The sequence below is a fragment of the Pygocentrus nattereri genome, chromosome 18, assembly GCF_015220715.1.
Source record: "Pygocentrus nattereri isolate fPygNat1 chromosome 18, fPygNat1.pri, whole genome shotgun sequence".
In the NCBI taxonomy this organism is placed as follows: domain Eukaryota; kingdom Metazoa; phylum Chordata; class Actinopteri; order Characiformes; family Serrasalmidae; genus Pygocentrus; species Pygocentrus nattereri.
The window spans coordinates 19,041,916-19,056,681 of NC_051228.1; the positions used below are offsets into that span (position 1 = coordinate 19,041,916).

The 14,766-nt window shown below is 40.9% G+C and overlaps 1 protein-coding gene across 1 annotated transcript in view; it reads right to left on the reverse strand.

Moving 5' to 3' along the window:
* itga1 (integrin, alpha 1) overlaps positions 1-9,379 on the reverse strand; it is an 89,169-nt gene extending 79,790 nt beyond the window's left edge. The window contains exon 1 of the mRNA XM_017711262.2: positions 9,296-9,379. Coding sequence (XP_017566751.1) covers positions 9,296-9,329 — 34 coding nt within the window. The 5' untranslated portion in view covers positions 9,330-9,379. The remainder of the gene's footprint in view (positions 1-9,295) is intronic.
* Between the last annotated feature and the right edge of the window lie 5,387 nt (positions 9,380-14,766).

The window sequence follows — 14,766 nt, forward strand, 5'->3', positions numbered from 1 at the left end:
TTAAATGTAGGAGTCTTGTGGGTAAACTTGCAGAGAAAAACAACAGCAAATAGTGTTCGACTGCCAAGCTAGTTTGTGTTTGATGTGAGACGTGTTATTAGTGGCATCTCTCCAGAAGCCTTGGGTGTTTACTTTTAACAAAGCCATTTCCTCAGCTGGCATCAAATGATAAGGAGGTAAAAATTCCTTAAAGAATATCACATAGTCATTTCCTAATTACAAACGAAAGTGAAAGTGCAAAGCCAAGAACACAGAGACTCACCGATGAAAACATAAACACACAGTATACAGAAGCAAAAACTAACTAACAGGAAGTGGGCGGGGCCAGGTAGATCTGGAATGGGGTGGATCAAGCACTAGGGTGTGACAACTGCTGACAATGATCAAAACCCGAAGGCATCCCATCTACTTCTGTGTTGTTTCCTACTCAGTTGCACTGTTTTGTCAGATCACTATTTTGAATCTCAAAATCAAATATTACATCAACGCTGTAAATATGTGTATTATAACAGCCTTACTGCACACTAATCTTAACAGACAGATGCAAAATATTATGTAAAATATAAGTGTACTGATTAAGTGATATCACTGTACCAGTGTATACTGTAGGGTACTTAACAATTATGTCTTGTCATTGACTTATTCTTTTATTTTTTTGAGCTGTCAGAAGAGCACTCAACTCAAAAATGTAAAATTTTCAACCATGAAATTTACATTTAAATATATAAATATATGCCAATGTGCAAATATATATGTAAATATATTCCAAAATATACAAAATATGAAAATATATGTAAGATATTCAATATGTAAAGGCTTGGCAACAAAATTCCAAACAAATATATATATATACATATATTTCCTAATATCCAAAATATATGCCACTTCGCATTTATACTTCTTAGTCAAACGCTGAAATCCAATTGCTGTGTGGGACAGAACATGCAAATCTGCCTGTTACAAATTACCATCTGTTTATCTTCTTTGCCTGCAGTTTGTTTTGTACAGTAGTGTCTGTCCATATTAGTATTAAGCACTGAGTTTCGTCTATTCCTCAACCATGTGCGTCCTCCTCCATTATTATCTTCCTCACAGTCAAAGATCACGAGCCCAGCAATGTATTGCATGGGAGGGGTTTCAGTTGTTCTGGGAGAGGTTTTAGTTGTACTAGGAGGTGTTTCAGTTGTACTGTGAGTAGTTTCAATTGTACTGGGAGGAGTTTTGAGTATACCGGGAGGAGTTTGAGTTGTACTGGAAGAGTTTTTGGTTGTACTGGGAGGAGGTTTATTTGTACTAGGAGGGGTTATGTTTGTACTGGTAGATGTTTCAGTTGTATTGGTAGGAGTTTCAGACATACTGGGAGGAGTTTTGGTTGTACTGGGAGGGGTTTTATTTCCACTGAGAGGAGTTTCAGACATACTGGAAAAAGTTTTGGTCATACTGGGGAGGAGTTTGACTTGTACTAGAAGGAATATCGGACATGCTGGGAGGAGTTTCAGTTGTACTGGGAGGGGTTTTGGTTGTACTGGGAGGGTTTTTTGGTTGTACTGGGAGGGGTTTTGGTTGTACTGGGATAAGTAAAATGCTGAAATCTTTTGTACTGGACATACAGGGAAGAGTTTCAGTTGAACTGGGAGGAGTTTCGGACATACTGGGAGGAGTTTCAGTCGTACTAGCAGAAATTTTAAGACTCCTTAAGAGGAGTTTTATTTGTACTGCGGAAGCTGTGACTGTCGAATGTGTGTTGAAGAGACTGATGTGTTTATGTGGCTTTAACCTGTGGCTCAAATGTGTCTCAGTCCACCTCCTGAAGTGGTCTGAATGATCAGATTTATATCTGTTCAAATGCATCTTGGATGCGTTTACACATTTACACGCATTTTTATGTGGCTTGGCCTCATTCAGATATAATCCAGATATTCAAAACACATGAAGTCTTTGTCTATCAAGTCAAATAGCAAGTAACAGATTTTTTCTGACTTTCTAATCAAATCTTATTTATTGTGGTTCACAATATCTTTTAAATGTGGCATATATGTAAAATTATTCTAAATAGATCCAGCTCCTAAACTGACCCACAAAAGAACAGTGCTTCACGTGGCACCCTCATCCAGAGGTAAACAAATAAGATGAAGTTAACAGTAACAGACAATCTCTAAGCTTTCGGTTTCATCTTTGCCAGCATCACAGGAGCTAATAAAAAGTTCTGATGGGACAGCTGGGCTCATCACCCAGAATGCATTCGAGCTTGTAGTAAAAAGGGTTCATTATTTGCATGTCATTTTCATCTGTAATCTCACCTGAAACAAATCTACACCAAAGAAAGTTTCAAAACTTAAGCCAACCTTTACCAGCCAAAAGATAAATCCAGTCAGAAGACACATGCACACAGACATATAGTGTGCCCTGTAAATAACTTCCTAACATCCACTAAATTGCCAACATCTCCTCTGTCTATACAAACTGGACAGTCATAATCTTGGGCACTGTGTACATAAGCAGTGTCCTTACCAATCACCTTGCTGATGTGGTTTGTCCTGCCCACACAGCATTAACAAAACTCTTGTGTTCGAGTCAGAGAAATGGAAAAAAAGCAAACCACCAAGCGAAAGCTATATAGCTATATATAACTGAGCTAGAACAGCTTAATTTGTCCATTTGTTTTGTCAGGCTGCTGTGTCAGCGTTCCCTGGATGCAGCAGTGAAGTGAATAAGAACCTCCTTTAAGGTGTCTCCATATAAAAGCTGGATGATATTTTTAGTCAGTGGACACAGTGGGGTCTTAAAGACCAGCTGAATATGTATAGCCTGTTTCACTCATTTCTCTCCATGTCATTCATACTGCTCCGTTCAGTTCTGCTTTGGTGCTTTAGTGGGCCGGAAGTGTTAGACTATAATGTTATTCATGCTGTGCTGGGGTAAAAGAGGCAGATTAACAGCTCTGAAGCAGGATTTTTTTATGGCGGGGTTTGTCAACCCCCCCCCAGAGACAGTAAAGTCATCTATTTATCTGCAAAACCATCTTCAGATTTCTGAAGTGCAGATGCTCAGCCAGCTTAAAATGCAAAGGTGTGACTTCCTGTGCACTTACAAATACATCATGCCACTTACATCAGGTGTTTCTGCACATTTCATTCTTTATAAGAGGAAGTGAAAGAAGGCTTGAAAGCACAAGTACTTTACAGTTCATTTCCTGGCTGATTATTTCTTCAGAACAATAGAGATAGAGATAGAGAACTTAACTGATATGTTAATGTACAACTTCACTGATTAATCTCACTTTTATGGACAAATACACGCAAACTCATGGCAATAATTAAACACATTTTATAGTATTTCCAATATGTTCAAGTTTTTTTTTCCAATATAAAGCTTACTAGGATGTTTTGGGTTAATATTATGGGCTATAATTTGTCCTCACACATTGTGCTCAATGTGACAGTTTGGTGAAAAATCAAATTAAGTTTTTTCTTCTTTACCCCAAATGTAGTCAATCAGCCAGGACATGTTTGGTCTCTGAGGTTTCCTTAGTTTTAGCGCTGGAGCTATGAGGCTAATTTAGCTAACAAGTAATGGACACTTATACCCCACCAATTAGGCCCTTAAACTGTGTCGAGCTGTCAAGCAGTCTTAAACAGACACTGAGATCAAACAGATTTATTGTTTTGATAATGTCTATGCAAATATGAAAGTCGTTGATCAGGCTCTGAAGTATCAATTATGGCTTAATTATTTGCCATAAACCGCTGTAGCAGTGCATCTTCATTTTCATGCATTACTGAAATCAGTAGCGTAACCATAATCACACTTTAAAGCCCATTTAAGGTGCATAGTTGGCCGTTAAGGACTGTTGTTGTACCTTTGAAGGTACTGTTAAATCCTTTTTTAGGGGCATGCATGTTTGAAAAGATTTTTGCTCCAAATACACAATTTATGATCAGCCAATTTACTGTTTTACTCTGGCTGATCTGTGTTGCAGTTTTATGAAGTAAATGGCATGAGGCAGTTAAGAGCACTCACACTGTATTTGAATGCTGCTGCTACACCTGATCTACAATGTTGTAGTGTAATATGCATAACTAATTGTCCTAAATAGCCAGTCCACCCTTACTTTACAGGCAGCACTTTATTTGACTCATGTTATTTAAAGAAGAATTCCACAGATGCAAAATTTCTAAATAATTACACCAATTGAAATGTAAACAGAGTCGTTCTGAGCCTCTATAATCAACCATTTCACATCAAACTAATCTGAATGACAGTTTTCATATCAGTGACTGAATCATACAGAAAACTTGACATTTCCCTTTAAATAGGCAACTGAGTGAATAAGGTTATTTATAAATACTGGCTGATAGAAAGTGCTGGAAATGTGCTAGTGTGTTCATTTAGCCCGCACTGGGTTTTTCAAAAATCAGTCAAAAATAATTTTGGAAACATCAGTCAAAATTTATTTTTAAAGGACCATGCCAACCTCTCTTATCCCTTACAATTAAACAGACTGTTGTTGTCACTGTGCCATTAGGATTGATTTAATTAAATGTTGTCAGTTCTGATTGGCTGTCCTGTATTGTGCCTCTTTCAAAAAGCATATCAGCCTGAAACACTCCTTATAACTTCAGTGTTAGTAGGCGGGGCTAATTGCTGTCCGCTTAATTGGGGGGATTATATAAATGCATTGCTTATTGTGACATCACCAGAAAACAGACTGTTTTTGCAGCTTGGTTTTCATATATGTACCAGAGAGTGAATGGTTTATTGCAAAAGTTTTACAATGTTTACATGCTACATCATACCCTTTTGTTTTTTGGGGTCCATAAGATCTGAGGATGAAACGAATGTTTCCAAGCTCAGGTATTTACTGAGTGGAAACTTCAGCGTGTGCCATATGTGATGCTAGCTGATTCCAGCAGTGCCTGTGAGAATGCCAGCCTGCTCACTGAAGTCTCTAGCGCAGCTGGGGTGAGTTCTGTAACAGTCCAAACCAACCGGCCATATTTTCACAGGCTGGACAGGCCACTGGCACACACGAGAGGGGAACCAACCCCCCCAGTGGACTGAAAAGATGTTTAAAATATTTTGGACGCCACCAGTTATCAAGCCGTCATGGTCAAAGAAAACAACTGTCCACTTGTTAGCACAACAGACATCCAGATTGCATGGCAGTCATGTATCACATTAAAACATAAATGTTTTCATAGTTCTATGCGACTGTTTGCATTGTTAAGTTGTTTTGAGGTTTGAAAACAAAACCGTCAGAGATATCTTAGCTGGAGCCCAACCAGACGAGCAATTTAGTCTATTAGGCTCATAACAATGTCTCACTGCAGCATGCAGAGCCCTTAAAGGATCACTGTCAGATGTATTTTTAGCTGTGTATTTTAGTGTGTCCAACCAGCACTGACCCTGCTATTATCTAAAATTTAAAGAACCTAAAGAGCAGTAACATTGAATGATATGGAATGACCTTCTGGAAATAATCTGCTTTCAATGTGAAGCAGTGAAAGGTTTGTGAAAAATCAGACTCCAAATAAAGTTGATCAGCTAAGATATGTATGTTTGTCTCTGAAGTTTGCTTCTTTTGGTGCTAACAAGTAATGGAAACTGTTACCACAACAATTAGCGTGGTGCTAAATGCTTCACTTCAAGGCCTCAATTATCACACGCCTTAAACCATGTCAAGTTGTTTAGTATTTCAAATAGACTAATTTATGTGGCTTGTCACAGTACGACATGCTGTTATCTATAAAAATGGACAAAACGTCAGGCTACCACTGTTATTAACAACGAAACACACTTTTGCCCACAACTCAGCCATGGGTACCATGCAGTGAATCAAACCAAGCTCAATAATATGAACTCACAATTTCACCAGGCCAGGAAATGGTCTTAATAAGATGTAACAATGTAAGTTGCCCAATTACGGAGCCCTGAGACACTCCTCTTTCGTCTGCTGTAATTATGAGTCGGGACAGTTCCTCCGGAGGCCTGCGGCCCATCAGCTAGTGCCGGAATGCCTTTTATAACTGTCCAAGTATGGAAGGAGATGGTTCAGAGCAAGGTCTTCTGGGAGATTTGGGGCATCTGCCAGTGCACAGTGCAGATTTATGAGAGAAAAACCTGTCTTCTTGTCAGAGCAGAGCAGAGGGAGTGGCAGACAGTCTCTACTCTCCACTTTCACTCTTTCCTTCTATTTCTGGACCACATTACAAAATTAGGTATAATAAAAGTTTGCCGGAGATAAACGAAAACACAGGATGAGAGAAGAATCCATTAAAACAAGGGGGGTTAAAATAAGCCAGCTCACTGAGTCCACATTTAACAAGTCATAAATTCAGAAGCAAGGGGATAAAGCATGGCTTAAAAGACTCAGTTCAGCCACCGTGAATCCTCAAGCAGTGAACAAATTTGCCAATTTAATCAAGTGGGAGCTTGCATTCCACACGGTGAGCAAACACAGGAATGCTCACTTAGTCTGAAGATCAACACAACAGACACAGGGCAGATACATGAGCAGAAATATTATCTAAACCACACCATGTATACTTTACAGGCATCTACACTACAGGTCAAAAAGGTTTGGAATGCTACTGTTGTAAAAAGAAACTTGACATTTAGTTTTTTAAGCCCTGTTGATCCTCCTGAAGGTTCAACAGCTCAATCAGGTGTGTTATTTTGGGAGTGTGGAAAGAATTCTAAACTGTTCAGTGTAAGTCAGTGTTTGAAGAATGCAGCACTGCAACAACAATGCAATATTCAACAAACTGTAGCATTTTCCCTACAGATAACAGCGTCCCGATGATTCAGATGAATGGTAAAATAATGAAAACATAATACTTTCTGTTTTTTGTCGATGTTGTTTAAATGTTGATCTACAATGATGGAAAACACCTGTTTTTATATGTAAATCAAGTGGACTGTGCATGTGTAGCAGTCTGAAGTTTATCCAGCAGGTGGTGCTATTGGCATGCATGCCCCTTTTTCGTGCATCATTTAAAGAGAAGAAACAGCCAAGAATGTGTGTTTGCAGTTACAGCTTTCAATTTATTCAGTATTATATTATTTAATGTGTGATTTTCATTTCATTAATGTTAAAGAAAGCAGATGTCTGCTTGGTTATTTGGGGTTAACAAGATCTCCAATTATTACCACAAACAATCCCTAATGACATGTCCACAGGTCACATAACCAAAACTTTCCACAGTGGAGAGTTAATGCCCAAGTGTTGAACTGGTGTTAAGTGTAGGTGTTAATTTACTGTGACTGAAATACCAATTTACTAAACATGACCCTAAAAGAGTTCGTGGGAAAATTCAACTACGCTGTCCCGATTTTTACTCAATATAACACCAAACCCCCCAAAACTATGAGCCACAATGTATAAAAAGTAAAGAATAACCACATTTTAGTTTGTGTATATCCAGGAAACAAATGTAGATACAGCTGCTTGCCTAAATCAGACCACTCAGCATCAAACAGTCCGGATGGGTGATGTGTGTGACCAGGCCGAGTGCATTGCCTCGTCTGGCAGTGTAGGATTTTCAGGGCCCATGTTTAAGTTCACTTGTCCCACACACACTGATTAGAGCCAGATGTTTGCCTTGTGCTATCAAACCAAAAACACCTGTGTGCCCATCTCTCCGCTGGGAGATTAAACATCAGCACTACGATGGCCACATCTGGGTTTCTGGTGCACTGGACACCAGTTCCCAGAAAGTCAAATCTTGTAACCCCCTAATCACAAAAGAAACACTTTATTGATCATTTTAGTAGCAAAATTGAAGCAGTAAGCCATGAGAGGCTGTGATTACAGTGATTTTATCACAGTTATCACAGGGGTGTTATAAGGTACAATTATGTCAAAATGGACTAAATAATTAAGTCATCTTAATAATTTTTGGGCCCAACAAAATATTCTGCTGTACTTAAAAACAGCACCACTTTAAACAGCATGCTTTATTTCAGCGATGCTGATAAATCCATAGAGCCTTAATATTCCTTTTATCAGCTAAATAATATACTGTTCAGGCTCTCTCTTATAAAAAGGGCCACTTTACTACTGCAGAAATTCCTATAGAAAAAAGAAAATTTAGGCAATTCCCTTGTCCATCATATGGGCACAAATGTGTTGGCTAATAGTGACTGTGGTACAAGTTGCACAAGTTTCACAGAGCGCTGTTAAAATCCCATTCAACCTAATTCCACTTGGAAACAGGACAGCCCGCTCTATACGCAGCCATAAAAGCAAAAAGGAACATCCCTACAGTCATGACGACTGATACACCATTTCTATGCATCACCGATTACTAATATTATACAGAGAAAAGAACATTATATAGATTATGAGAGAAGCGTTATTCAACACCTGCAGTGCTTTATTGAGTTGTATGTCTAGTCAGACAGCAGCTTATTACTGCTTATCGTTAGATGTCATGACTTCGGTAGAACAAGTGTTTGAGTGTGTGTAGAGGTTTACATGTGACTGGTGCATGTGTGTGTGTGTGAAGCAGCCCAGGGCACAGACTGAGCCGGTGTGTTACGGTGTGTGTCTGTGTGTCTGATCTCCAGCTGAAACTTTAACTCAATTCTCTAACAAGGGTCACACGCCTGCATCACATGGACAGCTCAGAAACAGAGCAGTGGGGGGAGCAGTTTGTGGAGGGGACTAACAGTGACTGAAATGATGTAAATAACTTATTTTCTAATTTTTTCCTTTTCATGTTTATGTTGAGTGTTAATAATAAGAGAGAGCGAGAGAGAGAGAGAGAGAGAGAGAGAGAGAGAGATCATTTTTTTAATATTTATACACTACACCAAACTCCTATTGGCCAATGAAAAACAGGGTAACAAAGCATGCAGAGAAACATCTGGACTACCAAGATACACCAGTCTAAACACTGCATTAGTGACAGAACGAGACGACTGACCGCAGCGTCCACTGTGCTGCTAACAGATCCTCGGCCAGACGCTCACTAATCTACTCCAACAGCCAAAGTTAGAGAATCATCTGTCAGCAAACTACAGCGGACTGACAGCTACCTCAGCAGGACAGCCTGCACTTCCTCACAGCCTGGACAACACCTTTAAGCAGCTCTGACCGCTCCTGTCTCTGTTTTGCTCTCCAACGTCCCGGGCGAGCGCTTAGTCTCCAGTGGCCAAGAGCTCTTAATGCACTTAGTCCGCTCATTCATAACCCATGACCGCTGCAGAGCGCGCGCGTCTCCACAAACCTCGCTACATCGCTGAGACTGACCAGAGCAAACAGCGTTATTAGAGCCGTATTAGCGCCTCTTACCGAGCAGAGCCGCCGCAGAGAGACCCCACAGCATCGTGACAGATCGTCGGAAGAGTTGTGCAGAGCTTCAGATGCTAAACTGACTGAAGGCTTCTGAATCCCTCCCACTCTCGCTCCCCCTACTTAGCCCAGCCCCACCCCACCCCACGTCTGGATAAATTCCTACAGTTCTACAAAATTTTAATTAAACTGGCCAAGAAGGATATCTCGAAATGTATGGAAAAAACTTTTAGAGTCTTAAAGTGGAAATCTAAAAAATGTTCACACAGAGATTTCTTAGTAGTACTGGAGCAGAAAAAAGAAAATAATTAAGAATATCATAGACAAGAAGAGGTAAAACAGGCTTAGAGATGTGGTTGAGTTAGAGTAATTGTGATATATTGCATGGTGTGTATTGATCAGAGAGGAGATACAGTGATGTGGTTCAGCACAGTTCAGACAGCAGAAGATCAGTACCGTCTGCAGTAAGGAGATTCATTGTAGAGCCTTATAGCAGTGGGTAAGAAAGATCTCACATGGCGTTCTTTAACACAGCGCAGCTGTAAGAGACTACCACTGAATGTGCTTCTCCGTTCATCCAGTGTATCATGCAGGAGGTGTGAGGCGTTATCCATTATGGCTAATGTTTACATTTATGGCGTTTGGCTGATGCTCTTATCCAGAGCAGCTTACAGTTTGATCAATTTACACAGGTAGGCAAAGGTAGTGTTAGGAGTCTTGCCCGAGACAGCTTTGGCCTCTCTTGTACACTGCAAGAGTGTTACAGCTCCAGTCCAGCTTGTTGTCTAAGTGCACACCCAGAAATGTGTAGGTCCTTACTACCTCCACATCAACTCCATCAACATTGACTGCTGACAAGGCAGGTTTGGACTTCCTAAAGTCTTACTGATGTTTAGCTGCAGCTTACTCCAGTCAACAAAGTCCGTCACCAGCTTCCTGTATTCCTCCTCCTGTCCATTCTTCATGCACCCCACAATGGCCAAGTCATCCGAGAATTTCTGCAGATGACACGTCTCGGTGTTGTACCTGAAGTCCGAGGCGTACAGGTTGAATAGGAATGGAGCTAACAGAGTCCCCTGCGGCGCCCCAACACTGCACATAACGATGTCTGAGTCATAGCCCACCAGTTTCACATACTGGGATTGTCCAGTCAGTTAGTCCATTGTCCATGGACTGATGTTGTATTCTTCCACCTGCATCAGCCGTAGTTTCTCCCTGTAAAGGGGTCAGTAAGTCTGTCCCATCACCAGGACTTTGAAAGGACACTGGGGCATAAAAAGGGGACAATGACTGGATTGAAGCTTAGATGATATTAAAATGTACACAGAGGAAATACTTTTCTCAGGGGATTCTCAGGGGAGCACAGGCACCTTCCAGGGCGCCCCTTGTACTGGCCGGTAGAGCCCACGGCTGTGTGTAGAAGTGGGGGAGGTGGGATCTGAGAACCTGTGGGTAAAGACAGAAAAAGGGGTAAGAGTAAATCAATGTAAATTAATATAATTACCGGGAAAAGGAAGCTTCTAATTATGTGTATTATTCGTATTGTGTTTATTGCCCCTAAGTTATTTTGTTATTGTTTTTTTGTGTAAGGATTTATTCAGGGGGAGAGAATGTAGGATGTGTCTATGTGGCCTTGTGGCCTCCAGCACAAGCTGGCTGATGTTTAGCCAGAAATATACACAGGGGATTGCGTAAATGATTAGAACTAATCTGTTTTGTCCTAGCCATTTTAGTTGCACTGCAACCCATTTATTTGATGTTTTTCAGTGTGTTCTTTCACTGTTCGCATGCTTGTGTGCAAATAAAATCATGTGTGTGCAAGTTGAACTTTGGAGTTCTGCCTGATCTTTTTGAAGGGAACCCAGTTTCTACACTATCACGCTACGTGTAAAATAGTGCAGTCCTGCAATCTCTACACCCCTATATTCCCACACTCCCCTAACAGCACAGGCTGTATGGTATTGAATGCACTGGAATAATCGGAGAACATGATCCTCACAGTACTGCCTGATACACATCAGGTGAGTACCAGGTGAGAGTACATTTTGCTGATGGTCACAGGTATGAATGGTTGTGATGGAGGAAGGTGAGGCTGTGGATGTAGGTATAGGTGTGTAGGTGTCTTATTCTGCGTAGGAGACAGACACAATGGAGCAGGAGAAGAGCCATTGTCAAACCGCACAAAGAACTGGTTTAACTAATTTGCCTATTCACGCTTTCCCTCTGCTGGAATAGTTCTGTGTTGGTTGAAGCCAGTGATGTCTTTTAGTCCTGTCCACAAATCACAAGTGTTATTCAGCTCTTTTAGTTTTCCAGCTAGGACTCCTCTTTTGCCTTCTTAATTGAGGTTTTAAGCTCTTTTTGTACACTCTTAGTTGCACCCTGTCTAGTGCTATAAATGCGCTTTTCTTCTGGTTCAGCAGTCACTGGTGACCCAGGGTTTGTTGTTTGGACAGTCCTGGAGGGTACAACAGAGTCCACACAGAAACTGATGTAGTCAATGATGCATGTTGATATTGCATCAATGTCTTCACCATGTGGTTCACGCAGGACACCCCATTGCGTAGCCTCCATACAGCCCCTCAGTGATTCTACAGGTTCAGGTGACCACTTGTTCAGTGTCCTTGTGGTCTCTGCCTGTCTCTGAAGCAGGGATCTATACCACGAATTGAGGTTAACCAAGTTATGGTCTGAATGACCCTGTGGATGTATATGCTTCTTTTGGCATACAGCAGGTCCAGAGTCTTATTCTTTCTCGTCTTCCGGTCCACAAACTGGCTGCAAGTGGGCAGACATGATGAGAGAGTAACATGGCTCCAGACACTGCAATGACTCACACAAAATGCTGCAATCCCAGTATTCCCGTATTGTCTGTGTTAGAGCAGACAGTTCATCGATTTTGTTAGCCAGTGACCAAATTGTTCCCCATTATTATTGCAGGAAGATTTTATTTGTATAATTTCCCACTGTTTCTCTCCCACTCTGCAGTCCCGCTAAGGACGTCTCAGCTCCACTGGAATCACCGTCCACTGTGATGTAAACAAAGCTGCCGGTTTCCGCAGTGCGATCAGCTGATTCCTTGTGTACACAGAAAAAGAAAAGAAAGAAAGTGGTTAAAAAGATGCTATTTAAAAGAAATAAGAAATGCAGACATGGAGCTACTGGAATAGGCAGCCACTTGAAGAGAACAAAGAAATTCAAGTTAAACCTTTACCTAAACTGCTAAACATGAACTCAGTGGTTTGGTGTGAAATGCTCCATTCTAGAGAAACTTACCAAGCCAGAATTGTTCCCAGTGGTTGTGAGAGGAACCAGACATCCACCTCTAAAAGTTCCCTCACAGAAAGTTATTACATGAAATGGTTACATGGTAAAATGGTAAAATTTTGGCCTAAAATGTATTTTTTGATATTCATTCATGAGGGGTACATGCAGGGATTTTCCACTATTTTACCGTCATCAATATTCCATATAAAGCTCAGAAGATGTAGGTTCACTGGTGGTTTTGGATAGTAAATAAAATGTCTATATTTGTGTTGTAGTCATGGCGACCTCCAGTTTCTGTCACCACCACTGTAAAGAAATCTGAACCATTTTACACCAAACCACTCTGAATCACTGTTTACATCTTAGTGAATGAATTATGCAGGGTTTTTGAAAACTCAGTGGAATTCCACTTTAAGGCCTAAACTTAGTCATAAAGAGAGACCCTCTAAACCTAACCTAACTAACTCAACCACATCTCCAAACCCTCCAATTGCTCCAAACCCATAACTTTAGCCCTAATCCTGATTCTAAACCCTTGTTTCTGAGTTCAGACCATGCCCTCAACATGATGGTAGTATGAGGAAAGCCTGACTGAGGGAGGGAGGAGAACTCTGAGAACTTGGGCTGAAGTTATGGGCAGCTTCTATCTGTAGCTAGAAAGCCAGACCCCCTCAGCTGTAGTAGGATTAATGTAGTAATGAGGAACAAGGAAGAGTGAATGCTTAGTCATGGGAATGGAAGCTGAGGATATGAATTTATAGGGCATTAGATTGGAAGAAGCAGGGGTTTTCAGGCATGTTCCTCCCCCCAAACTTCAGTTATAACATAACTACATTGAGAGAACACAAAAAGATATGGCTCCCATGACAAGCTAAAGCCCAACTAAGGGTGACAAGCACAAAAACGGCGAGGAAAAACAACATGATGCTTGTTTGGATTTTACACTTGTTTGAAGCCTTATGTGGAGGCTGAAGACTTGTTTATCTTTTAAGAATAGATTCACTTGGTATGCATTGTTAGTAGAATTCTAGAGAACTGAATATTATTAACCCAGTAAACGGTCAGGGCCCAGAAACAGGCTCAAAGTTTATTACACATTTCTATAACCCAAGAAGACCTCAGCTTGTTTGCACTGAAGTTGTTCTTCCTTGTGGTTACTGAATAATAAGCCTTGGTTTTCAGAGCCGGGTTCAGATCAGACACTCGCGGACTTGAGAGTAAAATATGGGCTTTATGGTCAAGGGCAATTCCAAAAGTCGAAAACAGTCCAGGTCAAATATTCCAAAATAGCAAACATAACCAATAGGGCAAGGCAAAAACAAGGTCAAAAGACAAAACAGGGTCAAGACACCGAAAAAATGCAAAAATGGAGAAACGCTCAGTAAGGCAGGTAATCTGGCAATACTTCGCAATGTGATTATACAAACATGGAGCTTAAATGGTGAACAATACAGGTGTGAATAATTAGTACTCAGGTGAGGGAGAGCGAGTCCTTTGATTGGTTCTTGGAACCTGGGTTTCCTGCAGGGTGTTCTGGGTAATGGAGTCCATGTTTAATGACTGATTTACAGTACCATCCAAGGGCATGACATCAGTATGTAATAAGCCTAGGATTTTAAGGGGTTGAAGTTCAGGATGTTCTTGAAGAAGGTTGTCTATATAAGACGCATTGGCTTCGGCTTGTATAGCAGTATAGATATAGATTTACTGTCCTCTGAAAATAACTCAACACACAGACATTAATGTCCAAATAGCTGGCAACACAAGTGAGTGCACCTCACAGTGAACATGTCCAGATTGTGTCCAATTGTGTTGTTGTCCTTCCCTGGTGTCATGTTACTCAGTTACAAGGTTCCAGGTGTGAACAGGTAGCAGGGCTGTTAAATGTGGTGTTTTGGGTGCAATTCGCTCATACTGGCCACTGGATATTCAACATGGCAGCTCATGGCAAAGAACTCTCTGAGGATGTGAAAAATAGAATTGTTGCTCTGGCCTAGGCTATAAGAAGCTTGCTAACACCCTGAAGCTGAGATATTGCACAGTGGCCAAGGTCATACAGAGGTTTTCCAGGACAGGGTCCACTCAGAACAGGCCTCGCTAGGGTCAACCAAAGAAGTCGAGTCCACATCTTCAGTGTCATATCCAGAGGTTGGCTTGAAAAATATGCATGAGTGCTGCCAGCATGAATTCCAATATGTACCGTG